At 37.7% G+C, this 27,747-nt stretch overlaps 1 protein-coding gene across 1 annotated transcript; it reads left to right on the top strand.

Annotated features, from left to right (window-relative positions):
- Positions 1-23,475, top strand: LOC149012482 (T-complex protein 1 subunit zeta 1). The gene is made up of 15 exons (XM_089160273.1): positions 1-309; positions 401-464; positions 651-786; positions 2,226-2,377; positions 2,470-2,517; positions 2,714-2,806; positions 7,355-7,461; positions 10,382-10,496; positions 10,570-10,656; positions 13,753-13,957; positions 17,262-17,356; positions 21,727-21,795; positions 21,946-22,053; positions 22,201-22,319; positions 23,148-23,475. Exons 1-15 carry the CDS (start codon positions 176-178, stop codon positions 23,221-23,223), a joined length of 1,608 nt encoding a protein of 535 aa, XP_089016399.1. The 5' UTR covers positions 1-175; the 3' UTR covers positions 23,224-23,475.
- Positions 23,476-27,747: the final 4,272 nt, after the last annotated feature.

The raw sequence follows: 27,747 nt of genomic DNA, 5'->3' as shown, positions 1-27,747 counted from the left end.
ATCGGTAGACTCTTGGGTTCATGTTGGAATTTTGAAAGCCCTAAAACACTCGAACGTTCGACTACACATTTTCCCCGGTAGAAGTTCTAAGCTCTCGCGCCCTACTCGATCTGCTCTTACTTTTTCGCGTCACCGGTCTCCTTTTGCTTCGGTCGTTAGTGCAAGAGCATCAACAATGTCTTTGAGAGTTCTGAATCCAAATGCGGAAGTTCTTAACAAATCTGCTGCTCTGCACATGAACATCAATGCAGCTAAGGGTTTGCAGGATGTTCTCAAGACAAATCTTGGACCTAAAGGCACCATCAAGATGTAAGTTTTCTTCATTATCTCCATATTCAATCCTTGCCAACACATTCATCTCTGTGTGTTCTTTTTTAATCTATTGTTCCTCTGTCTTCAGGCTTGTTGGAGGTGCGGGAGACATCAAGCTCACTAAAGATGGCAATACTCTCTTGAAGGAAATGGTTAGCCCTAAAAGAACCAGTCTTTTTTTCATCCAAGACCGTGGGGGACATAGTTGTGATTGATACTACTATTTGTATACTATAATACTATATTATGATATAGTTGATAATGGTGCATGTTTATGGATTCCTTTGTCTCTGTTTTGAAAATCTTCTGTATCTTGTTTTGTGGGCGGTGATTCGCAGCAAATTCAGAACCCGACGGCTATTATGATTGCAAGGACGGCTGTAGCACAGGATGATACAAGTGGTGATGGTACAACGTCTACTGTTCTTTTCATTGGCGAGCTCATGAAACAGTCGGAGCGTTACATTGACGAAGGTTAGTAGTACTGTTAAGAGTTCTTTACATGTGCTTTCTTATTTCAAATCTGTAGGTCTTCTAATAAGTTTCTTTTACGGTCTCTTGACTGTATTGTATTATGGTTCTTCATTTTTTTTAGAATGGAAAAAACAGGGTAGGAAGTTGAATACAATTGGATTGGGTATTTCTGATAAATAGCAGCCTTTTGAGTGCGTTGTGTCCCATTCTTGAGTGATCTGTTGTAGCACAGTCGTCGTACCTGCCTAACTAGCTAGAAGCTAGTGCTTCATGTTGAAGCACTTGAAGAGAGGGACATTAGATAAAGCTTAGTATGTTTCAGAATTGGCCAAATAGCGTCTTGGTTTGCAGGGAAACAGAGAAATTATATTTGTTTGTCTACTTTGGTGAAGACAGGGTTTGACAATGACCTTGGAGTTCCAACTTCCAACTTCAAGTTATATCTCTTCTTAAATCTTTTTCCTACAGTTATTTAGTAGGGAATCAATTGTTTGTATCAAATGAGCCATTTTTGTGAAGTTTAGCTGTGAATTAATTTCACTCATATCTCTATGTGCTGCAAACGAATTGGGGGATTAAAATTCTATGAAATCTGTATGTTGAAAATGGTCAAGTGGGCACTGATTCAGGTGTGAAAACAGGTTCTCTGCAGAGGCAGAGGGGTAATGTGGCATGCATTATGATCCCCTCAGACCCTGCAGTTGTTGGGAGCTTCATGCACTGGGTATATCTTCTTTATATGGTGAATATGGATTAGTAAATCTAAACAACTTAAATGAAGGATAAAATATCTCCATGTTAAATTGCACTAGTTTCAGCACAGTTCACCATCATCAGTATTGGAGATGACCGCTTTGAAATCTTTGGGCTGAGAATGAAATTGACAGGTCACACTTAAGGAGACTAGTTATCGTGCAGATATTGTTGGATTGGAAAATTTTGGAACAAAATAATATCCAAGGTTAAGATGGTGCTGAAAGAGTGTTAGAGCAATGCAAATAGGAGATGCATTTAGAATAAGATATCAAGTTTTCCTTCAGCCACAGTGAGTGAGAACCAATTTGCAGTGGTAGCTTGAAGCATGTAAGGGTAACAGGAGGGAATTTAGGGGAACACACTAGAAACCTATAGGGATTCATACTCTATTAGATGATCAACCAATAAGATATGTCGGTGTTCCGTTTTTTCCTGTGCCAGTATGTGTTTATATGCTTGTTACACCCTGTGTCTGTGTGTGTGTATATTATTATTTTTCTGTCTTTACATGTTTCCTTTGTATCAAGTTAAAAATAGTCTTTCATGATTTTGGAAGTTCTTTTCGGGTATCATTCGTGGTGTGGGAATGCTTAGGGAAAAATATCAGAAGTCCCACCCATTTTTGTCCCTTATGTTACTCTTACTAAATTTTTGTCTTTGCTGGGAAATTGTGCCTCTTCCAGGAATGCATCCACGTGTATTAGTGGATGGTTTTGACGTAGCAAAAAGAGCTACTTTACAATTTCTTGAGAAATTTAAGACTCCTGTTGTGATGGGTGATGAGCCTGATAAAGAGATTTTGAAAATGGTTGCTAGAACAACACTTAGGACGAAGGTATAATCCATCCTCAGTGACCCTGTATTGCTTGTTCGGCTATTTGTCTTTGTTCTTCATTATAGTTCTCACTTGTTTGATCTTTGTTGTAGTTATATGAAGCTTTGGCAGATCAATTGACAGATATAGTAGTTAATGGGGTGAGTATTTTGCTTTTTTAAGAAATTTGCATTTTGAATCTGTATAATACATTGTAGTGAGATGTTTAGTCTATTTTGATTTATACTTATCTCGATGTGAATCATGAGGCATTTTGAGTGGAAAGACTATTTTGATCCATACAATACAGTTTGTTATTTGTTGGTGCTTAATAAAGTTTGCCATTGATATGAACAGGTTCTCTGCATTCGCAAGCCTGCTGAACCTATTGACTTGTTTATGGTGGAAATTATGCATATGCGCCATAAGTTTGACGTAGATACACGTTTGGTATGTTTGCCTTTGATTTTCTCCAGCATTGGCTCATGCTATATGTCCTGTAAAATGTCTCTATGCAAAAACGATATATTTTTTAGAAGTATGGGTCTATGCAGATGTATGATATTGATTTTCTTAGCGCACTCTTCTGATTTTCCTTGGGAAGTTATCAGGGACTTATGGTATTTGATTGGAACATAACTTTAATTTCTCAAAGTTGAGTTCAAATTATACAATTAGATTATCTGGCTCAAAGAGACAGACTGCACCAATTAATAGTTATTCCAGTTTCTTAATTATTAAGGTGATGTACACTGAAACATTAACAGAATCCAACTGAAGAACCAGTTAGGACAACTGAATAATTAATTAGGACTGATTGGACCAAGCATGGCATGTATCATGGGCCATTCTGTCCCCTGGCCTTTAATTTTGTTGATTATTGTCTTTTTTTACTGTAGGTTTTGAGCTTGTGCTGTATATATGATCTGAAGATAACTTTCTTTTGGGTTCAATTGGTCTTTGGTCTTCAGATCAATTAGGATTGTTTAACTGGGACAGTTACTAGAACCAACCGGGCCAATTATGAGTGGGGTCTGGTCCTATGTCCCAACTCTAAGGGCATTGGAGTGATTAGGACCAACTGGATTGATACCACTGTAATATAGACCTGCTTATGCAATGCCTTGTTGGAATTTACCTAGAAAGGTGTTGACTCTTAACCTCTAGCAATGGAATGTTGGATGCAGTCTTAGTTTTTTTTCTTTCTTTTCTTTAAGGCATCATCAAAAGTCACAAGGACTGGGGCCTATAGGCCTGGGGGATGGAAAGAGGGAGGAAGAGGGAGGAGGAGGGAAGGTGTGGAGGGACAGAGGTTTGAACCCAAGAGTTCCTTGGACTTGCTGCCTCTATATAGGAGGCTACAACCTGTGCTAGAAGCAGATCAACGTCTTAATGGTTGTTCGCTAGCAGAAGAAGTTATTGTAGCTTGCTAATTCCCATATTTGACTGGACTTGGGACCTTAGGAGCAGAGTCAACTTGGAGAGTGTATAGTCAATTGGAAGTCTTGTCAATAAGATTTTTTTTTTCCTTTGTCATGGACATGACATTGTTATTTTTGTGCTAGGAGGAGGTCAGAAGATATTGTGTTTGAGTTATTATAAGTTATAAATATTATTTGAAGACAAACTTGAGTTTTCATAACAAGGAAATTTATTAATTTTATAGGTAAAGTATTAAACTTTGTTGACTAGTAACAAAGAACCAGTAAAGGGTGTAGTGTTAGTAACTCAGTGTTTGACTTGTAGGCAATCATTGGAGTCCCTTAAGTCATTACGTTGTCTAGACTGAGTCTTATGCACCTGGAGTCGACATATCACCTGGTGCTTGGGAGTTGAATCAACTTGACTGAGTCACCGAATTGATGCCTTTTGGCATTTTACTAATATATGTTGATGCTAGTTTTTGTAGTGTTCAACTGGGAAAGAATGAGCAGTTGATGAAAAAAATTAGAAATGTAGCCTCTGATGAAGAAAAATTACATCATCTCAAGAATAAGGACTTGTGTTCACTCTGCATTTTGTTGTACTTGGTTCAAATTCAGACAGTGGTTCATCCTTATTAATGGTACATTGAAGGGGATATTTGTAAGCCTATGGTCCTTCATGAGTTTGCTCTGCTCTCTCCTTTGTGGTTGTTGTAGTCAAGGCTCTTGGTCTAATAATATGTGAAGTCCTGAGGTGATAACTGGAGAAAGAAAGGAGGGGGGGGGGTGATTCTGACGTTATGGCCCCCCCATAGAAGTGAATCCTATCTAAGTATGGGATTTCTAGGATAGCAAAAGAATTGAAAAGCAAAAAGGTTTGGGGGAGAACAAAGTTGTACTCTGAGCAGTAGGATTTGGATAAAGGAAAATGAAAGACAGCCAGATTCTACGTTTTATGATTGTACTGTGTGGCCTATATAAATCTCCTTTGTTAATCTAATGCAATAGAATTTTTTTTTTTGCAAAGTGGGACTAATAATCTACGAAGAGAAGTAGCATTGATAGTGATATAACCCGTATTGAGTAGATCATAGTCGATGTTAGCTGGATCTCTTTAATCCGTGGGTGGAGGAGAGGGATAAGTTAGACTTCTTAGTTTTGTGTTATACTTTGTGTTTTTGATTTATAGACTTCTTTGGTTGTTTAGACTTTTGACATACAACTTGGGTGTCTGACGAGTGAACTTCTTTAGACTTCAAAAACTAGCAATTTATGTTAGCAATTTATGTTACACAGGCATACTAAGGATACTTGGGCATGGCAAAGGTCCCATTTCCTGCGTTCTCATCGGTGTACACCAAATGTTAGAAACTTACATGCTAGAGATGTTGAAGATGAGATTCCTTGGTGTATTTTTATTTCTGATTTCATTGTTTTGGTAAATGAACAAATCAGGTATTGACGCCAAGTTGTAGTTATGGAGATCAGCCTTGAAATCAAAAGGTTTTAAAATTTGTAGAACATAGAATATATCGTGCATAGCTTTGTTTACATTAGGATGAATACTGAGATGGTGATACTTGATTAGAAGGAGATTCAGATAACTGCTTATCTCAGGTATTTTGGCTCATTCATAAATAAAGTAAGCGATCATGATGTTGCACAATTAATATTGGATTGATGTAAGTGGAGAGGCATTCTTGGAGTTGTGTGTGATTGGCATTTCCTTTTAAACTTAAGAGGAAAATTGTATAGGATCATCCTACATCTGGGGATGCATGACATAGAATTTTGGGCAGTTAAGAAACATCATATAGAGAAACTCGGAGCAGACGAGATGAGGATGTTGAAATGGATGAGTGGCGAAATCATGGAGGAAAAAGCGAGGAATGATCATACTAGAGCTAGTTTTGAGTAGCTTCTTTGCATGATGACCTACTAAAAAAATTGTATGAGGTTGCATGGCCATCTTCAATGGAAGACTTTGGATGCTCAAGTACAAACGAGTCGCGTAATTCAGATTGAAGGTACTAGAAGAGTCGGCAGACCAAAAATTATTGTAGAAGTGGTGAGAAGGCATGTGTAGCATAGACCTTGTATTGATGATAGACCTGTAAACAGATTTGATTTGGCTTGGATACACCGCTTTCTGTATCTGAACCCGATAAGCAAAACTACCTTATGAATCCAGTCCGATATCCGGCTAGAAGGTATCCGAATTTAAATCTGAAACTTTATCGGTTACCTGATAATTATTCGATCCGAATACTGAATGCCGATTGTCATTTTTTGATTTCGATTTCCAATTTTTAGTTGCTGATTACTGGTTTTCAAATCCAATTATCAGTGCATAAAACAAAATTAATGCTTAATCTAATGGATTTTCCATAATTTGGCCAATTGGCTGTGGATAATTGTTGGGGTTTAGGGTTAGTTCAACCTATTAATTAGGGTCAACCAGTTCAGACTTTAGTGAGTGTCAAATGTTACTGGGTGATATACCATTTAAAATTTAAACATACCAGACTTAAATTTTTTTTTTTACCCTTAACTGGATATTATCTGATCCTGTAAGCAATTATCTGCATACGAATCCTGTTGCTTATTGGACCGGTACAAATATTTTCCGGTAAGAAAGTTCTCATATCGGACACTCTTAAACTAGTACAAATGCAAATTCGGAGACGGATTTCAACTATCCATTTACAGGTCTAACTGAGGAAGACCTTGAAGGGAGCTGATAATGGGGCATGGATCCATGGGGCTGACCCTTTAGTTGGGATAAGGCTGAGTTGTTGTTGTTCACCGTATAGATAAGATTATTTCTGAACTAAACATATAATTGTTGTCTAATCCTGGTAAGGATCACAAAACCCACCCTTTAATTCATCCTTGATATTTAAATAAGAATCACAAACATGTTCCTTCACCTATGGATGATCCCATTTCCATAGATCTCCTATAATCCCACTTCTATGTTTGCTTTCTTAAATGATATTCTTTGAAACAAACCAACGGCTGATTATTACTGGAGATGTTTTGTATCACATCTAAATGATCTAAAGACGAACATGCAAAAACTTATGTAATGTGCAGGGGATATATCTTTACAATGAGTTAGTAAATGCAACACTTCTCAAACACTTCGGGATGATTGAGTGTTTGGAGCATGCTGGAGCTTGTGTATGGTTGATTTTTTCTAGACTGTACTTGGAGACATGATATTGTAAGTAACACATTATCAGTTGGGATCATCCTTGAACACAGTTCAGATTGATGTCAAATAAGAGACTTCCCCCCTCTCTCTTGGGTTTATGGTTCAAGTGAAGATAGTTTTGAGATAGACCTGAAGTAGATTGGTTGTTCTTCTTATGCTTATATATTTGTGAATTTTGCATGATACTGTATTTCTTCCCCTTTCCCTTCTGGTGAAATGAGGTGAATACTAGGTCTGTAAGATATGATGTGGTTATTACTACATTTTTATTTATTCTCCTGGGGTGTTATTCAATTCATAAATTTTTGAGTTTCAAGTAGTAGCCACTGTTGTTATGTGTTTTTTCCCCTCTTCCAGGTGGAGGGTCTTGTCCTTGATCATGGTTCTAGACATCCTGATATGAAACGAAGAGCCGAGAATTGTTATATTTTGACATGTAATGTATCATTGGAGTATGAAAAGAGGTAAACATCTGAGACTTTTTTCGTCAAAGCTGTTTAATGATTCTACTTATTTTCTTTTGGGTTTATTAACTCTCCAATTTTGTTGGGTTTATGATGAACTTGCACTTATTGGTCAGCAAGAATCGCCTTATCAACTGGTTCTTAAGTTGGGATTTAAAGTGCAATCACATGGTTTCCTTGTAGAGCACCGTTCAGTTGATTTTATTGTTTGAGCCCGAGTCTTCTCTTTTAATTTCAAAACAGTGTATTAGATGGATTTGAATTTTTCTTAGGGGTTGCAAATAGTTGTGCTTCAAAAATTGTCTGTTTCAATAAAGATGTCTTAAAGGCTTGAGAAATTTGGTACTGTAAAGGATTTTGAAAATTCCCATGATAAAGTTTCATTCTGAATTCCCAATAATTTATAACATCCTGAGCCCTGTTTCTTTGTCCTGGCTGGCTATGTTTATTATTTGAAAGCAAATTGACTGAACATGGCCTTATAAAACCCTTCAGAGATCAGGTCGCTGTTGATCTGTATTGAAAACATGTGTCACTATTGTTCCTTTGTTTCAGACTTTTCGTGAGTGTCCTTGCCTTGGATGTGTAAAATTTTCATGTGAACTTTGAACACATTTTGTGAATGAATTAGCTGGCACTAGACAAGATTTACTCCTAAAACTAGATTACTATAAATTTGTGATAAGCAGCACAGGAATAAGAAGTCACATGCCAGAAGTTTCAAAAATTTGTGATTCCTTCTAAAACCATGATTGGGCACATTTAAAAATTTTACATAATTGTAATGCAATCTGAGAATCGAGAATATGAATCTGATCATCTCACTCAAGCAGGCCAAATATTTGAATCTATGATCCTATCTGAGATCAAAGAAACAATTGCCCTTTTAAGGGAAGAATTTATACTGTTGGAGGGGTTGGATAAAAAGATGAGATCAATCTGCTGGGTAGGAAGAAGAGTGAGGAAGAGAACATAAGAAATGAAGATCGGGATACCAACCCATATACCCTGATCAACAACACCAAAACTCTTAAAAAACATTCAAGTTCTTTACCCAAAGCATCTGTAGTTGTTGGGTATATTATATATAAAAATACCCTCCCAAAAAAAAGTCAAAACAGACTGGACCTTCTTATACAGACTTTGGGGGTGCGTGTAGATTTTAAGATTGATGTTTTCAAGGTGTGGAACTTTCTCTTCAAATAGCCATGGTGGTATAACAAACTCCATATGATGGACTTTTGAATTAAAACTTACAGTGAACATCATACGCCTAGAGTCCTCAACGTTGGTAATCTTCTCATGAAGGATTTTAGCCATCAACTGCACCTCTTCAAGAATTGAATCATGAATGCCAGGGATTTCTTTTGGAATATTGATCACTTCCTCATCTTCCACTAATTTATATTTGCCTACTTTTGGTATCCGTAGACCACTTCTGATAATAAAGATATTCAAACTCAAAATAGAATTAGGTTCACTGCTAAATCCCAATTAGGGTTATGACTCCAAAGATGACTGAAATCATAGACTGAGTAAAATTTCCAAGTAACGTTTAAGTGCCTTCACAATTTTGGCACTGGTATAGGGTGAATCCATACACCCTAAACCTACTCTATTGTTGGTGCAGGGAATAAGCCTACATGCGACTGGTCTTAGGCAGCTGATTTACATCAGCTTGGGGTTGCAATCTTTGTATCAGATTCTGCTGTCCTTGTTTTTTATCTGATGAATTTCTTTTATAGCATTAGATGATCTTTAGATGCACTAATTTTGGAAGGGGAGGAACAGTGACTGCATAGAAGGGCAGGAACAAACACTCATGTCTTCCAGAGAGACAAACACTCTTGTCTTCCAGAGAGACCTTCCTCCCCTGTGGCTGACCACCATTGTTCCTTATGACTGTTGTTCACTTTCCACTACTACTTATGAGTTCCATCAAGATTAGTGGGGTTTGGGTGAGGTGGGGTGTAGGAGATGGCGTTGACAGGAAGTCTTGGCATCCTGACTTTGTTTGTCCACGGTCTAGAAATCTAAATGAACACTTTTGTCCACACTCTGATAGAAATTTTCAGAGTTTCTCGCTCTATCCTCTCCTGTAGTGCTACCCATCACCTTTTTTGTCATCAAGGAAGTAAAATCTGTCATGGGATAAAAAGGATGAAAAACTAGTCTACTACCAGGATGAAAATCTGTTTGCTTGTTTTTTTTGCCTGCTTTTCACAAATTTAAGGATGAATTATCACAGGGGTTCCCACACATACTTATTAGCCACTGCATAACCTGCTGAGCAGAAAAGTGTTTTGAAACTTAAAAAATATTCTGAACAGTCATTGGCTCATTGCAGACCTTAAAAATGTCTGTTTACATTTGAGCTTATCTGTCTCAGGTTCCAGCAGTCTACATTTTTCCATTAGGGTCTGTTGTTTTTGGTGGATAAAGAAGGTGGGGGGAACTTATAGGTTTCCATGTGTTGTGGGTTGGGTTGACCAGGAAAGAAAAGGAAATGAAATTATGGAATGTGGACTTTGTATAGGGTTGGGGTTTACCGATTTAGTGGGAGGAGGAGGGAATGAAGATGGGGTGTTATTATATGTGAAAGAAAAGAAATGGGAGAGGAGACACTCAAAAGAATGAACGGGATGCTACACTTCACCTTCACCAGACAAGAATAAATGCATTTAATGTAATTGTCTTGAAGTTTCAATGCAACCTAACCAAACAACCATGTTTATGGTAATTTGTGGGAAACAAGTACTAGTTTCTCAATGTTTTTCACCTTTTCCACTCTTCTTCGAAACAAGCACACCCTAAGTGTATCAATGCTTTTACTTAATTTTTCTTTTCATGACATTTGGTAGAGCTTAATTGTGAATGCTACTAAATTTCAGGAGATGTACTAATAATATGTTACCCTCAGTGAGGTAAATGCAGGATTTTTCTACTCAAATGCAGAGCAAAGAGAAGCAATGGTTGCAGCTGAAAGGCGTCAAGTTGATGAGAGAGTTAAACAGATAATCGAACTAAAAAACAAGGTATAAGGACTTAAATCAGGATGCTTAAGTTAATGGTATTAACAGTATCTAAAGCTTCTTTTCTGGTATGCAGGTTTGCTCAGGAAATGACAAGAACTTTGTTGTTATCAATCAGAAAGGGATTGATCCTCCATCATTGGACCTTCTTGCTAGAGCAGGGGTTAGTGATAGCTTACTTTCAATGCTGTCTTGATTTGTTTTTTGGTCTAGACTTAGGTTTGAGACTTGTTACTCATTCTTATAAAGTCATACGTAGGTTTTTCACTTCAATACACAGTGGAAAAGTGGGTTTTGCTCGTGGACCGTAGGATCAAGATTAGGTGCTCATCTGTTGGAATTGTGAAAAAAATGCAAAAAAATAAATGATGCAATGAGTGTAACTTATTAACATGCTATTGACTCCACATTTTAAGTTTTAATTCCCAATCCATGGTAATGTAGTTATGGATTTTAAGGATCCGACTCGAAGCTAATAACCCAGATCAGAGATGTAGTGGTGAATTCGATCAGGTTAAAATAGAATTTTAGGTCAAACTAGGGTTAGATAATGGGGGTATCTCAAGTGAGTGTAGGGAATACAAGGTGTGGTGATGTTTTATGGTGGAAGATTGCTGAAATTAAATTAACAATAAATCTGAGGTTTCTAATGGGCAAAATGGGATGCAGCTTTGATAGAGTTCTCCAAGGTCTCTGAGGGTGATCGAATCCAAGTATAGTAGTATTCTGATAGTTGGATGGTTTTGTCTAGGTTATAGGGTTTGTGAGTGGTTTCAAGAGATGGAGGAAAAGTTAAGGCTATGGTTTAAGAATATTAAAAGTGGGTTCGTGGATGTGTTCAACTTAATGGTTTTGAAGACTTTCTTGGACAGCAGCTGAATGGTTGAAGATGTTCTTGGGAGGAAGAAAAGAAGAGGAGATCAGGTTTGGGATTTGAATCCCATGTACATTGCTCAACAGCAGAACTCTTGGAGACTTGTATTCTTTATTCAAATCATATCTAATTGATAGGGACCGTGATTCTAAAAGTCTGATTAAGGTATAGTAAATAACTTCTATAAAGAATTCTGTGTTGCTATTAAGTTTCCTGATCTAATTCAGACTCTCAATTTAACTACTAACACCATGCACCAAAATTACCCCTTCTTAATGAGCTTATTTGTAAGGCCCATCACATCAATAAATGTGAAATAAGAAGCCTAAGTCAACTGGTGAGGCAATTAAAAGGTGAGATGGGAAGATGGAGCAAATGTAAGAGGTGGGGTGGGAGTCTTTAACCCTATGAAGTTTGTTGAATGGAAGATGAAGGTATAAGGGTTGGAAGTTGCAGCAAATCAAGCTTCTGGGTAACAGCAAGATCGGGTAGAGTGAAGGGAGTAGCAACAACACAACTTGCAACCTTGATGATTTATGATATTAGTAGCAGTTTTGACGGTCTTCTTCATCAGTGTTAGCAACCTCAAGTTCTCAGCACAAGCTGTTTCAAACAAAAGAAAGAAGGAAAGAAAATAGGAGAAAAAAAGGGGTTCCCCCAGGGTGTGGGTGGTTGTCTTAGCTGTTGAACATGAATTACAGTATAAGCAATGACAACATGGCTTGCAATTTTGATTTCCAAAAGAAATTCTTCTATTGCAATGAAAGAGCCTGTTTTTAGATTCGTTAAAGCTTCACAAGAAGTAGGACTTTCTAAATTGAAACTGAACTGAAATTCACAACTTAAGAAATAGCAGCCTAATGAAAATAGAAAATTAGCAACTCGAAAAATAGAAATTAAGGGTTATAATTCAGTCAACATGCAAGGAACAAAATTAGAAACTAGTTAATGTGGTTTTATAGTAATTACTGAAGGCACACGATCTGGTCTTTTGCCGTACAGAACTTCTAAGAATATTTCCACTAAATCAAATACGGGTCTGTGACACTACTCATGTGAACAGTGTATAGACCTCTTTTCTTCGTCTTTTGTCCTAGTGCAGTAGTCCAAGTTGTGTGGTTAAATTATTTTTTTTTTTGTTGGTTGGGGAATCTTCTAATTGAGGCAGCTGTCTGGTTCTAGCTGGCTTCTAATTCTGGTCGAATTGGTCTTAGCTGGTAAAAATCCGCCCGGGTTCTTTTACCTGTTTTGCGCTGGCCTCCAATGCTTGGTTCAAATCGGTCCTGGCTGGTTTAAGTCTTCCCAGGTTCTGCATGACATGTCAAAGCTGAGTTACTTTGTGCTTATCTTCATACTGCCTGTGATTTCTAGTCAGTTAGATTTCGGAATGTCGTCTTCTTATTACTCTCTTGATATTGCTTCTGGAACCTCAATTCTGCATTAGAACTATAGTCATTAGTCCCTTGCCGTGAGTATTGGTCATCTTACAAATTTAGATAGGGATCTATCTAATCATGAAGATAAAATTAACAAAACAGGTTTTCTCTAATTGAGTCAGATATTACTTGAGGCAATCTAGGTTTTGCTGTGGAAGAAAACATTACCAGATTGAAGAACTCAATCTAAACATGTGTCAGAAAGCCACTTTTCAGTTTGAAATGCCACGTAGCATCAAATAAACTTAAGTAGCAATCAGCACTTGCTGTGAAAGTGTGAATACCTGATTGAACCAAGAGCAGAAAAGCTCTATGCTTCTGAACTGACACTTTATTCATGTCCCTGAAGAATAGAAGTTGCTTATTTTTTCCTATTTCCGTTGCTTCTAAAGCTGAGAAGAACTAAACAAAGTTGTTAAAGCATAATTTCTAAACCCTAATCTATTTCAAAGCTCTTAACTGATCATGTAGGACGTCTAACTTGTTTTGTTTGGAAGACCATTTGAACATGGACATATTCAAGAAAAGTACCATTACATAATAAAGCATAAATATTAAGCCTATTCATAAAACAAATCTGTAGAAGCTATATATTCTGGTGGATCCTCGTCCCACTGTTTATCATCTGCTTCTTGTTGAAACGGTTGTGGAACTGTAGTTATGTGAAGGAACATTTTCTGAATGTCTTCAGGGATTTTTTTTCTTCTTTCCTCCTAATATGTTTCTTTCTATGTCATAATTAGGTTTGTTTAATTCTAGTAACTATTACGTTGATGCATTATTAGGACTATGGAAGAAGCTTACATCATATTATTTTTGATACTAGCATCTCAAATTGGTTCTCAGATGCATTCTCAGAAGTGGTTGCATAATGTTGTACTATTCTTGATTGTTATGGGTCATGTTTTTGACATTCCAGTTATTTTTACCTCATCTTTGTGAGTTTTAGATCATTGCACTGCGAAGAGCAAAAAGAAGGAATATGGAACGACTTGTTTTGGCGTGTGGAGGGGAGGCTGTGAATTCTGTGGATGATGTTACTCCAGATTGTCTGGGATGGGCTGGTCTAGTGTATGAGCATGTCCTTGGGGAAGAAAAGTATACATTTGTTGAGAATGTGAAGCACCCTCAGTCTTGTACAATTTTAATAAAAGGTACATGAGATGCTCTTAATTATCATAGTGTGCTTGACAGTGAAATACACATTTTCTTTAAGCAAGCAGAGGGTATGTGTGCTTGAGTGAATTGGCAGAAGGCAGAAACCGAAACACTTATATTAATTTTCCGTGCTATAGTAAAGTTTGTATTTTTAATATGGATCGTACAAATAATGTTTTTTATTTGTGTTCTAGCATCAAATAATTCACGTATGCTGAATTGTTGATGATTCTATGGCTGTATGCAATAACAGTTTGTACTTCTTGGAACCAATCATTTGTTAGTATTCTTGAGTGAACTGTTTCAGTGGTTTTTTGGTAAAATACTAGTTCCATTGTGTTTATTATGCTTTAAATGTGTAGTAGGAAAGAAATCAAATGAAATGGAGGTCATATAAGGCCAGAAACCTAGGGTTGATTCGGTCGAAACCTGGAGATTTCAGTTTTTTGCCAGGTCGAAATCAGCCTCGAAACCGAAACCTCAATCCATGAGTTGAAGAACTGTGGCCCAAGTATGTCTTGATTATTCCTATGCCTGCTTTTGTATCCTAGTTGTCAAGGTGACCCAAGATGCCCACCTACGTGACAAGGTGCAGCAGTGTTTTTCTTGCTGTGCCATATTCTCAAATATGCCCAGGTGACACATGGGCATAGTGCTCCCCACCTATCCCATGTATTGATGCATCATAAATGAGTTAACAGCCAAATTAAAAGAAACAGCAGCTACATATTAATTAGTGTCTTCTGTAAGACTGACAAATTGTACTCAACAGTTAACAATAAATTGAACTACAGCAGCAGCAACAATAGTAACAGGAATAACATCGACAATAGCAGCAGCAGCCACAAAAAAAGTAGCAACAACATGATGTGAACACAAGGACCCCCTGGTCTGAAACCTCAAGTGGGGCTCCGAGGATGGTTCCAAGAAGCCACCATAAGTCCATAACTTGGGGGACCCCTATTTGGGGGTTGTTTTGGGCATTTTGCTCCCTTTTCTTAATTCTTCAAGTATTTCTAGAATATTTCAGAATTTTATTTGAGTTGAGTTGAGTTTGGAATTCTTAATTTTACATGTGCTTATTTAAGTTTAAAGTCTAGTTATTAGCATGTGTTTTTAAGTAGATTCCAAATAAAGGTTGAGGTCTTTAAGTAATTAGACTCCAATTTAATAGTTTTGGCCAAGTGGTGAGATTCTGTCTGTTAAGGATTTTCCATGCAAGTAAAGAGTCTTTGAAGGTATAAATTGCCAAGCATACTATATATATTTTTTTTCAGTTTTTTATTATCAATAAAGTTGATTGAGTTTTGAGGATCAGGGTTCCTAGTTGAGTAAAATTGTTCAAGTTCAGCTTCTTATCATCAATCCAGCAGTTTGCAAGCACTCATCAAGCTTTGATCCTTCAATCACAGCCGCCTAGTAAGATCAAGTAAGTAGAACAGCTTCCCCCACCTTTCCCTGCCTTCCCTGATCCCTCTTGTCTGCAGACCATCCCCACGCTTCCTCTCTCTTGTGTGGCCCCATTGGACAACCCCCCCTCATTGCAACCCCTCTCACTCTGTTCCTCTTCTGCTTCAGCAAGTCCCCACCACTTCTCCTTGCAACCGTATGTGGGGTATGCCTCTCCTGTCCCTTTCTCTCCCCTGCGATTTTAGCAGCCCCCACCCCCTGTTATCCCTCATCCTCAACCCTTTAGGTCTCTTTCCCCCTTCCCTAGGATATCGCACCTAGCCCTAGGTTGTAATCCTAAAGTTACTTCCCCAAGTCTGCTTAGTTTTCTTGATTTAGATTTTATCCTGCACTTCATCTTCTTCCTTAAGAAAGTCTGCTGAATTTTAAACTTCAAGAAGACTGAGTTCCTCAAATTTAGATATACTGAAGCGCTTGACCCACTGATCAAGTTCTGAACTTGCAGAACATCAACTTCTACTGTTCTAAAACTGCAGGACAGCAAGGTTCTTCTTTTCCCTAACCCTAGCAAGCCGAATCCTGTACAAACCCTAATTTGACTTTTGTTTGAATTTTGAGATCAGAAGTACCAATTATGGCAGGGTTTTTAGCAAGGTTGTCAAAGCGATCAAGGCGATGGAGGGCTTACAAGGTGACAAAGCGCTAATAAAGTGGCGAATAAGTGGTCAAAGCGTTATGCTGTTAATTGTTAGGCGGTCAAGGCATTCTAGTGTTAATTTTTTGATATTTGATCCAAATATCAGAAGTTACATGAAATTCTTAGCATTTAAGTATGAAACATTTTGCAAACTTAAATGAAACGTTCATTCGTATAATCAGTACAAAACATTGAAAAATGAAAATAGTCATTAACTTCAAACATAACCGCATCAAAGTCACAATTCAAACTTCAAAGTTTAATAACCTAGAAGTTCCGTGAGGATGAAGACTTTTGTGAGAGAGTGAAAGTTATTTAGGTTAGAGTTCTGTTCTGTGAATTCGTGAGGAAGAGTGATCTAGTTTCGGTTTTTTTCCCCCCACCCTATTTTACTTTGATTTGATTCCATGTGTCATAGTCCTTTATAAATGTGTAAAACTAACCAATAAAAACCGTTAGATTAGAATCAAATGCAATTATATTTCATATAATTGATTTGGTATTTTTTTTATAAAAAGAATTTAAAACATAGAAACCAATAAAGCCGTCACCTTGGTGACCAAGGCGTCCAAGGTGCCCGCCTTGACGCCTAGGCGACTGACAAAACGACCGCTTTATTGGTTTAAAGAAAAACGATGGTTGCTTTGCCATGGCTGAGACCGCCAAGACGCTTAAGCGCCGCCTTGACAACTATGGTTTTTAGAGCCCAGGATACCCTAAACCTCCTGATTCAGTCTCTCTATTTGCTGGATTTCCTGGGGAACCCTCAGATTTAGGGAATTTACTAAAATATCTGTACCCTTAGATCTGGTTTACATCACAACAACAATAAAATATTTCAGTTATCCCAACGTTTCAGGATCTTAGTTTAATGATACTTGATTGAGCAAAATTTACTTGCAGAAAGTCAGGAATAAACTACACGGGTATGGTGAGGCATTTGTGTGATGAACTGTGACTAATGCAAAGGCTTCCACCTTGGTGGAGCCAAAGAACCCCAAATGTTTGGAGTATATGGTCGACTATTTCCCTTGGCTGGGTATTGTATAGTAGGCTTTTGCCATTAATATACATCTGGCTAAATCCTTCTAAATCCTTGAATCTAAGTTTGGTGTACTTCCTTTATTTATTCATTCTCTTTCTTGCAAGCATTCAGGTTCTCGAATTTCTTATGTTGTCATGATATATTGCAGGACCTAATGACCATACCATTGCTCAAATTAAGGATGCCGTTCGTGATGGTCTGAGAGCAGTCAAAAATACAATTGAAGATGAAGCGGTTATATTGGTGAGCTTATCTTTTCAAGCTTCCTGTAAATGCTTCTGTTCACGGTCCAATTTGATTTTGTAAATATCTTAGTGCCAGTGTTTCTTCTATTATCTTTTAGGTATATTGAGCTTGTAAAAGATACATAGAAGCCATGCTTAGTTTATTAGCAGTAGTGTTATTTCATGATCTCCTTTGTTGGTTTCTCACTCTGCTCCTCCTTTCATCAATATTATTATGAGAAAATTATTAATATTTCGATTTACCAAAATGGGAAATAGATTGTTGGCGATTTGCACGAACATTCAGTATTATTTATTAACTAAATCATCTTGCCCTCTATTCTGAATTCAGTTGCACTGGGTCATAGTTTCTTGATCATCAGGATGATTTTCCTGGGATTGCGACATTCTAAAGTATATTATAATTTTCAGCTTTGACCAGGTGACTAGAATCACTAGATGGAGGCACTGTAATTTCCAGTGACCTAGAGGTTGCAATTTTGTGTCTCGTGGCAGTCTTTCCGTGAAAGTATTGGGGTGAGGCTGTTTGCATTTTGACCCTTACCAGACATGCAGTGGTCTCTACATTCGGTAATGGGTTCATGCTGTGTTTTTTCAACAAGTTGTGCATGTGTAACACATTGATCTGATTTTTGTCAATGTAGGATCCCCAGTTGACTTGTTTTTAGGCCATGGTTGAGTTCACTCTACATATAGCTGTCTGGTTGGATGTTGAATAGGTTACTACATTTCATTGAATCTGTTTACTTCAGTTAATGACTTCTGATTTCCTTCTATTCCTTGGGATCAAGGTTCAAAATTTGGTTTCCAGCCTCATCGAGACGGTACTGAAATTTCGGTCTTAGTCGGAACTTGGGAATTTTTCTAGATAGTTTTGACACCAGGTTCCAGGGTTTTTTTTCTTCTTCTTTTTTTGGTTTCATTTCTTGCATACTACCTATTTAAAGCATAAAGAACACAATGGCACAAGCATTTTGCTAAAAATGACCTGTGAAGAGTTAACAATCAAGTTTTAGTATCCATGAGAGTTTCCAAGAAACACCAACTTTGAAAAATTGAACAAATTGTATTGCATATGTCAAAGGTTTGATAGAAGATTACAAATACAATAACCAAAAAGAAACTCCTAGGCTTCAGTTTCAAGTTGATTGCTTGGGTGGATCCATCGACACACATACTCTAGTAAAGCTTTAGAGTACTCTATATCCAACAACTCCATCATATACTCCGTAAGGACTTTATAGCTATTCAACAAGCAACAAACAAGATGAAGGAAGACAAATGATTGATGATTTTTAGTGAAAAAGAGGTTGAAAGAGATAAAATTGGCAAAAAATGGGGGAAATCCCCACATTTTTGACCAGCGACACCTGTTAGTTCTGCAAAATTTCACAGATTTGACCAAGAGTTGGGACTTCTGAATAGGGTTTTGTAGATTTTGGTTTCGATCCATCTCAATTGAAATTTCAAACTTGGGAATAAAGTTTTGCTTATAGTATAGATTTGACCAAAATTTCGGTCATCTCGGTTGACATTTGGACGATGCTTGGGATCATGGTGGTTGGTGGTGGATTTCAGAAAAATTTGAGATAAGGTGTCTTACTTGAGGCAGGATAATAGTTAAAGATCGATTTTCCATTTGAAATTGCCTTGTGTCATCCTTGGAGGTGTATGGTTTTGTTGAGCATCTTGGAAATTGCTTGGGCAGGGCCAAGAATGAGAAATGTTCAAGCAATGGCTCAATGTCATCTGAACTTATTAGTTGATAATTGTAGGATGTGTACATCTTGTGCAAGTTTCAATGCGTATAACTTTATTTGTCTTGTGATGTAGGAATCATGATTGTATGTTTTTGTATGTGACTTGTGAGTGTGAAATTGAAGGGGGAGGACTTTGACACAATGGTAAGGTTATTGGTGAGTTCATGTAAGGGAGGTGCCTTTCTGCAATGTAGGGGTCAGGCTGTGTACATTATTATCCTCATCAGACTTGTGCACTGGGTATGCTACTTGAAATTGAAGTTGGAGTGTCATCTCTGAGCAAACATTTTCAAAAGTCATAATTGGTATTGAGCAGTGTAGGTGTACATTAACGGCAATAGAAATTGAGGATCTTCATAACCTTTCGCATTTTATTAATTGGTTATGATGTGAAATTTTTGCTCCTAGGAAGTTCATTAAGTATGATTTAAAATTGCTCCCAGGAAGTTCATTAAGTAACAAGTGAAGGGTTCTTCATGATGGGATGTTTAGAGGACTTTTGATTAAGTCACGCTACTGATGGATGTGGTGCTCACCAAACTGCTTTTTTTCCCTTTCTCCTTTCTGGGAGGTTGGGTTGGTTTTTTCTTTGGGTTTTTTCAAATTGAGCTCACACTTGTATATGGGTGCTCATATATGGCCCAGCTGCCTGTTTCTAACAGGGGTTTAACAGTTTGTTTAACTGTTTGGTACCTGAGACCTTTAATACTGTTGGCCTTTCTGTGGCTCGATCCGTGATGGGCTGCTTAATCTTCTGTGAGGCATGAAGGGTGCCATAGTGCTATGTTCCAGTTGCTGGTGCTGGAACTTTATGGTATGGGTTTGGAGATGAAGATTTGATCTCAACGCGAACCACTAAAATGATTTCTCAGACCCAATTTACACAAGATCGACCACAAGTGGGACTTCATTTTATGCTGTTGCCTTCATGGCTGAGGTTAACCTGATACAGCTTTATCATTTTGTTCCCTCAAGCCCTTGCACACACACACACACACACACTCTCTTGAAAGTTGGTAATGGATATTTGGTTTAAGCTGTTTTCTGAGTTTAACTTATTGCCTTGGTGTAAATTCTCAGGTTTCGTAGTTTGTTATTTTATGATTGTCTTGGTGCTTGCATAACTATTAGGCAATTAAGAAGGGGAGTTTCAGAATGTAAGGGTTTCTAGGCCAGTCATTTTCAGAATTTCTCAAAAGTTGGCTTAGAGATCCTTACATAGGATTGTTAGCATCTTGTTTTGCTGTCCAGATACTAATGTGCTTTGTCATTGGTGCATGGTGCACCTATGAAAGTTATTTTGTCGATTCTAGCAATCTAGCTTATACCCCTTTCACAGGATGACAATGGACTCGGCGCTGTGTATTGCTTGACACTTGTCTGCCTTGTGAAACTTGCATAGGGCTTACTGATTTCGCTTAGCAACCACATCAGGGCAGAGGCTGCAAGGTTCTTAACTTGTCGTACCCAGCCCTAACTGTTAGAGATCAAGTAATAGGTTAACCATTGAAGTCAAGGTGCAAGTGTACAAAATTTGGACTGGATGATATTGAAACCCTGGTTATAAGCTACATAAATGGTCGAGTGTGGTTCCAACTTATTTTAGAACATGGGAATGGAGAACCTAGTGAATTCAATGAGAAAGACCAACGTTCCATGGGCTTGGGGATTTTAGGTAAGGAAATGATCAGGGGATTGGAACTCCAAGAGTATCGAGAATATTTTCCGTTGAAAGTTCGGTCATACTTATGTGTTGCAATACCCCTGTATGGTGTCAAAAAGTCTTCAATCATAATGCACAGACTGAAATCTGAAAGTAAATTAGTTGTGATAGATTTGGTCACGAGGAAGAGACTTTCCATGGCATACAAAATCTTCTCTTGAAAAATGTTATTTTGTTTGTGCTGGCATTATTCAAACTGCCGTACAACTCTGTTCATGTGCTTGTGGCGATGATCTTGACCCCCTCCCCTCACACACACACACGGACGCATGGGTGAAGGTGCATTAATCTATTACTTTGTGGCTGATATGTTTTTCAAGTTCTTTTCAATTATAGATTAATTCATGAAGGAATAGTTGCATGTTAAAGCTAGGTTTTGTTTTCTAGCTTCTCTTTTGGTTTGGTGGACTACTGGCCCTTCTTGTCTGTGCAAGATCCCTCCTCTTTTGCTGAAATTTTGAATGAAATTTGATTATCAGCTGAGGAAACCAGAGGAATGTAATAAGTTGGGGGTTTCCCCAGGCATAACTCATAAAGTTGGTAAAGATTCTAGCAAGTTCATAACTGATTCATGGCAAGGAATATCCGTAATTGACATTCCAACAGCGAGTGAGAAAGAATGAATTACTTCCTCGTAGTTTCTTTTTCTTTCTCAAGTTTAGGATGGTGAGTTATTCACATTGTAAAATTTTGTTCAAAGTTCTTTTATTTTACAATTGATTATATTTGGTAAAGATATAAAATTTGAGACTCATCTCTATATTTATAACCCTTTAGGTTTTGGTCCCAGTCTTTCAAATATATGCTTGAGAAATGTTTTCTTTTCCTCCCTTTCTTTTTGGAGAGATTTGCTAATTTATTCATTTACTTCTTTTTACTGATCAGGGTGCAGGGGCTTTTGAAGTTGCAGCTAGACAGTATCTAATCAACGAAGTTAAGAAAACTGTTCAAGGGGTAATTGTAACTTTAACTTCTCTCAAAATGCCTTAATTATGGCTAATTAAAGGAAGGAAATTCAGCCAAAAAAAAGGGATGACAAGGTGAGGTTTGTTTGGTATTCCTCTGGATACTGCTGAGTGCTGACATCTTTTGTAATTCAAACAGCGCGCACAACTTGGTGTTGAAGCATTCGCTGATGCCCTTCTTGTGGTACCAAAAACTCTAGCAGAGAATTCTGGCCTCGACACTCAAGATGTCATCATTGGGCTCACGGTAAATTTTTTCTTTCCGAAATCCTCCATCCCATTTCTCTTACTCCCTGCCCCATTCTTCTGCTTCTTTGTTTTCTGAAATGAGAATATGCGGCATTTATCAGAAGAAGGCTAACCACCTTGATTCCTCACCTACCTTTTTTTCTAGGGAGAGTATGACAATGGGAACATTGTGGGATTGAACCAGCATACTGGAGAGCCAATTGACCCTCAGATGGAGGGCATTTTTGATAACTATTCTGTCAAACGCCAAATAATAAACTCAGGGTATGGTTATACTGTTTGAAATTCAATCTTTATTTCTTTATTGTTTTGTATTTCAAGTGTGTTCCGTACAAGGCTTTGGTTCTCTCTTCGTGGTAGTCACACATATGGTGATATTGGTTAGTGATTTCAATAGTCATGAAATTGAATCCAAGGCAGTCTTGCGTTATTCTACTAAACTGTTCTTAATGGGTATGACTCTTTTGAAGACAGTAGTCCTAGATTGGAGTGTTGTCATTCATGCTAAGCCCATATATTTTCTTGGTGTGCTTCAATTGAAGAGTTGTAGATGTGTCTTTGAATATGCACTTGGACCAATGATGGTGGGTTCATGTTTTGATCTCAATGGGAACCTGGTCGTCTATGTGAACATTGTTGTATTCCATGTTAACACTGTACTTGGTTACCGTGGTTTCAAGAATTGGTAGCAAATGCTTTTGATTGATCCTGATTCCAATTTATCCAACACATTTCCACTTGAAACTTGAGACTTCCTGTTTTTGAATATGACCGGTTTTTGGGTTCTTGGAAGTGAATTCTATTGGTGCTGATTAATTCCATACCTGATTTCATGTTTCCTCGTGTTTAGGTTTCTTGGAGACTTATAACCCTGCATTTTTTAATTTTTATTTTATTTATTAATATAACCCCTGCCTTTTCTGTGTCTAAAGTTCTGGGAATGGAAACAGTGGGTTTCATAGGGTGTTTGGCTTGTGGGTGCCTATTTGGACCAGGACATGTTTTTTGTATACCTAGATCTTCTTACATAGCTGTTCTTTAGTGTCTTTTACATTTTGTTTCTCATAGGAATTTTCCTTTTTTGTTGTGCAGGCCTGTTATTGCTTCCCAATTGTTGCTTGTTGATGAGGTAATTCGTGCTGGTCGAAACATGAGGAAGCCAAGCTAGTTTTTCTTTTATTTTGGGTCTTGAGATCTGCATTTGGGGTGAATATCTGTTGTTGCAAGATCAACATAGCACTTGTTTTTCTGCTGACGAACAACTTTAGGGTAGAACATTGCTCGAGTTTTTGGGTGGTGTCATTGGTTTTGTAGACTTCAATGTGGACTTGTGATCGTCTTCTGTCAGTTTGCTTCTGTTTTTTACTCCTGGTGGGTGGGTCTGTTTCTTTTTTTGTTTTTTTTGTTTGGGGTTGGGGGGGGGGGGGTAAGAGGAGTGTTTAAGTTGCACCTGACTGCTCTCTACATTCCACAAGTTTTGTACATTTTATTAGGGCACCAAAGTATGAGCTGATGCTGTTAGAAACTGAACCTAATGTAAACATATTGGCTACTCCTAATATTGTGAAAACAAGAGTTGTCAAAATGAACTCTCCAGGTCTCATTTGAAGTAATGGTGGTAGCAGGTAAAAAAATTCCCCCCCCACCCGTATAGTAGCAGATAAAAAAAGTTGGTCAGTACATAATCCCCTTGGTGGGATTTGTGAGTTCCATTACAAATGTACGGCGCGGTGCCCCTATGGAGGAGGTAATGAAAACATTTCTTACCATGTATGAGTAATGCTGCTTAAGAGTTCTGGTGCTGCTAGCGGTGTTACCCATGCCCTGAACCCATTGTCTTCCAGGTGATTTTTCTACAGGGTTGATAATGTAATGGCCGGTGAGAAGTTTGCTAGATCTCTTTTCTACTTGATAAGTTTCAAAAATCTCTGTTAGATCTTTCTAGGGGGTTGAGAGGGACGATGACATACTCGCTGGTGACGTGGTGCTTGGTTTTTACGACTTCACTCACCTGCAGTTGCATATTTTTTCAGTTATGGAAAGGTCGTTTGGTTTCTTTTAGAATTTAATCACCTGTTGCTAGCATTTGAACACCTTGCCATGAATCTTTTTTCCAACCTGAAGCCGGTGAGGGTATGAAATAGACCTTTATTTCCCTGTTTGTTACTACTGAGTACCCTCACCTACAGGGCATAATGCACAGCAGGCCAGCAACCCTGCGTAAAACAATGAAACTTGAAAGTTGCTGCTGCAGGGGAATTGGGTGATCTTGGGCAGTTTGGTCTCAGTTAAATCTCTCGAAGAATGAAAAGCCTGAAATGGCCTATCAATAATATTCACATGAGTGGATCACTCAATTGGCTGATACATTACTTTGTGTGGAAAATGAGACCTTTTACCTCTACTAACTAATGTCTTAAACCCTATCATCAAAGAATCTTGTTTCAAAACTTTAGGTGGCTAAAATTCATTTAATTGATTTAAATGATTCTTAATTACGTCGGTTTTAATCATCTAGGTTCCAAAATCCTTTAAACGATTGCTGTTTTGTGGCCCCATTCTCGGACTTTCATAATGAAAGGCTGGAAAATTTGTCTTCCTCAAGTTTGAACATCAGAGATCAATTCAATTAAAAGTCATTGATTCTGGGGATGCCAAAATTTGGGACCCAGATAATAAAAATCATGACAAATGTGTTGACAATTTTTCAAAACCAATAGAGAAATTGGTAGCTTTTGCTTTAGGAAAAACCAAATAAGAGTTCACTCTTGCTCTCTCTGTCACTTTTAGGTCTAACAAAAAAAAAAAAAGAAAAAGAAATGAGAATCTTTAGGTTTAGGGTTGCCTAACTCATTTTCCAAGATACGTGTTTTTTTTTTTGGTATGATCCAAGATACGTGTTGAAGACAAATAAATCGGATGGATCTTCAATGCTGAGCTGCGTAATTAATGCATAGCACTCAACTGCATACGGTGAGATGGAATGGATAATCGATGGTGAAATTTCGACCATCCGATTTGTATATTTTGAGATTTTGACCTCAACCACTCGAGGAGATTGCGGCCATACGTAGCTTATTGCACGACACTGAAGTTGAATCCAAATAAGTCTGTGTTATGTATGAAAATTAATCAGAATCAACGGTCGGAAAGAGCTGAAATGGAGTTCAATAGAAAGGAAGAAAAATGAAGCGTGAGGGACCCATTCATGATCGATCCCTTCACCTTTCAACATCTCTACAACAGCTAAGAAGGACCCACCCTAATCCATTTTCACGCGTAATAGAAATATGAGTGTGGATCATCTCCCCTGACGGATAGCACTCAATGTTTACTCTCCCACGACATTACAACCACAAATTATGTGGGGCCCATAAGTAAAAAATAATAGAACATTTAAAAAAATAAGAATCCTTGCAATGGTTGTCGAGTTGGCTGAGACCTTCTAATCCCATCACCCTAACCTTGTGGCCCCCCCATAATACGTGGTCAACAGCCATTCATCTCCTATGATCTCCTAGAGGGCCCACAGATCTTTTGTTGAGAATGTACATCAGATATGGAGGGCCCCATCTAGGCCTTATATGAAGCTAAATGCAGATGCATATTTTATTGTTGAAAATGGAAATATGGGGTTGGGCTTCATTCTTAGAGATTGCAACGGCACACTCGTGTTTGTTGTATCAGAACCTGAAGAAACCTCTTAGGCACTAATGGTGGAAGCCCTCGCTATGCGATTAGGCTACTCTACGCTTTCGCTGAAGGAGTGGACTATATGCAGGTGGAATCGGATGCATTGGACTTGATTACGTCCATTAATCATAATAAAAAAACACACTTTGTGGCCCACGACATTTAGCCCATCTTAGATGATATTTGCCACCTTGGTAGTTGTTTTTTGGATTATAAATTATTTCATGTTTTTAAGAGGTGCAACCATGCTGTTGACCACTATCAAGGGGGCCCAGTCTGTTACGATTACGATTGAATGGCCTATATCCGATCCTTTGATTCAGTTGCTATGTTCTTCTGTTTCCTTGTTTAGTCGTAATAAATATGATTTCATTATTTCGTGGAGACTTCTGTTCAGTGTCTGTTACTTCTATTTTATCAAGGAAGTCTTCTTTTTCGTTGGTGGAGTCTTAAACTTTTTCGATGTTTCCTAGCCATGAAAGCAAAAAGGAAACCTTCTTTTAGTATTTTCCTAACACTCATTGCAAGACAAGACCTCAAATTTTCTAATTGTAAATTTCAATTGGCAATTGTTTTATGCAACATTTAGGAGGAAGACTTGAACAATATTAATTTGGCTTTGTCTTATTTTCCATGCTTTGTCTTCTACGGCAGGTGAAAAGTCTCCATTAATTTTCTTTTGGTGGTCCTCTTCTCGCTTGCCTCATAAACAAGCTTAAAAGTCTTAAACCCAAAGTTTTCAAAACTTTAGCTAGGTGTTCAAAATTCATTAATTGGTCTAAAAGATTCTTAACGTTGGTTTTAATCATCTGGGGCTCCAAGTCCTTTGAATGAGATTGTTGTTTTCTGGCCCATGCTTAGATTTTCATGATAAAAGGCAGGAAAAATTAGTCTTCCTCAAGTTTGAACTCCAGAGATCAATAGGACTAAAAGTCTCATTGATTCTAGAGATGCCAAAATTTGGGACCCAAATCATAAATATCATCACAAAATGTGTCAATAATTTTTCAAAACCAATAGAGAAAATAGGCAGCTTTTGCTTTAGAAACAACCAATTAAGAGTACTCTTGCTCTCTTGGTCACTTTAGATCTAGGGTTTTAGGAAAAAAGAGAAATTTTACGAGTTCACTCGATGTTCTCTCGGTCACTTTAGGTTTAGGGTTTTAGGAAAAAAGGAGAAATTTTAGGTTTAGGGTTACCTAACTCGCATCCGAAGATATGTGTCGAAGACAAATAAAAAGCTTGTGTTTACAAAAATTAATTAAAATCAACTGCCAGAAGGAGCTTAAAAGGAGTTCAATAGAAAGGAAGAAAAATGAAGCGTGTGGGGCCCATTCATGATCGATCCCTTCACTTTTCATTATCTTTGACAATAGCTAAGGAAGGGTTCTCCTAGTCTATCTCCTCGGATTGAGCTTCAGTTAATGCATAGGACACATTCAATTAGAAAACAAGCCATCAGATTGAGATCTCGGGCGAGTTTTTGATCATAACTACTGCTTGTTTTTCAATGATCGAACTAATTTCATCCGAGATCTCAATCCAACGGTTCTTTATTTTTTTGCAGAATAGTCATGCACACTAAATGCGTTGGACTAAAGCAAAATGCTAATTCCTCATGTAGTAAGCCCCCAATGTCCTTCACTTTTCTTTGTTCAAAGAGTTTGTTTTACTATTAAAAATATGAAGAAAATCCAAGAGATCTCTCTTGCTTGCTAAGCGCCCACTTGGCCCTAGCTTCCCGTTCGATGCTTCAATGCCTTGATTCCTTGATTTCTCTTCTTCTACACTATACAATGACAAGAAGGGGGTTTGCTTCTACATTTGGTTAGTTAATAGGAGAAGTTCCAAGTCAATCAAATTTTCCTCATCATCTCTAATTTCAACTTCAATAATTTGACTACTTAATTTATTATTATTATTTTTTTTTAATTACTTCAAAATTGAGTTTCCTGACATTAGTCAGAAATCTTTTTATTATTGTACCTGAAGATCTAGA

This window comes from Hakea prostrata, chromosome 6, assembly GCF_041222555.1.
Source record: "Hakea prostrata isolate BN-2017 chromosome 6, UWA_Hpros_2, whole genome shotgun sequence".
In the NCBI taxonomy this organism is placed as follows: Eukaryota; Viridiplantae; Streptophyta; class Magnoliopsida; order Proteales; family Proteaceae; genus Hakea; species Hakea prostrata.
Note: the sequence above shows the minus strand (reverse complement) of the source record. Positions and strands in the feature narration are given on the sequence as shown.

Coding starts and splice junctions, on each gene's coding strand:
- LOC149012482 (XM_089160273.1), top strand. CDS start 176: ATGTCTTTGAGAGTTCTGAATCCAAATGCGGAAGTTCTTAACAAATCT. Junction 787..2,225: donor GGAGCGTTACATTGACGAAG/GTTAGTAGTACT, acceptor TGCCTCTTCCAG/GAATGCATCCACGTGTATTA. Junction 13,958..17,261: donor TTGTACAATTTTAATAAAAG/GTACATGAGATG, acceptor GATATATTGCAG/GACCTAATGACCATACCATT.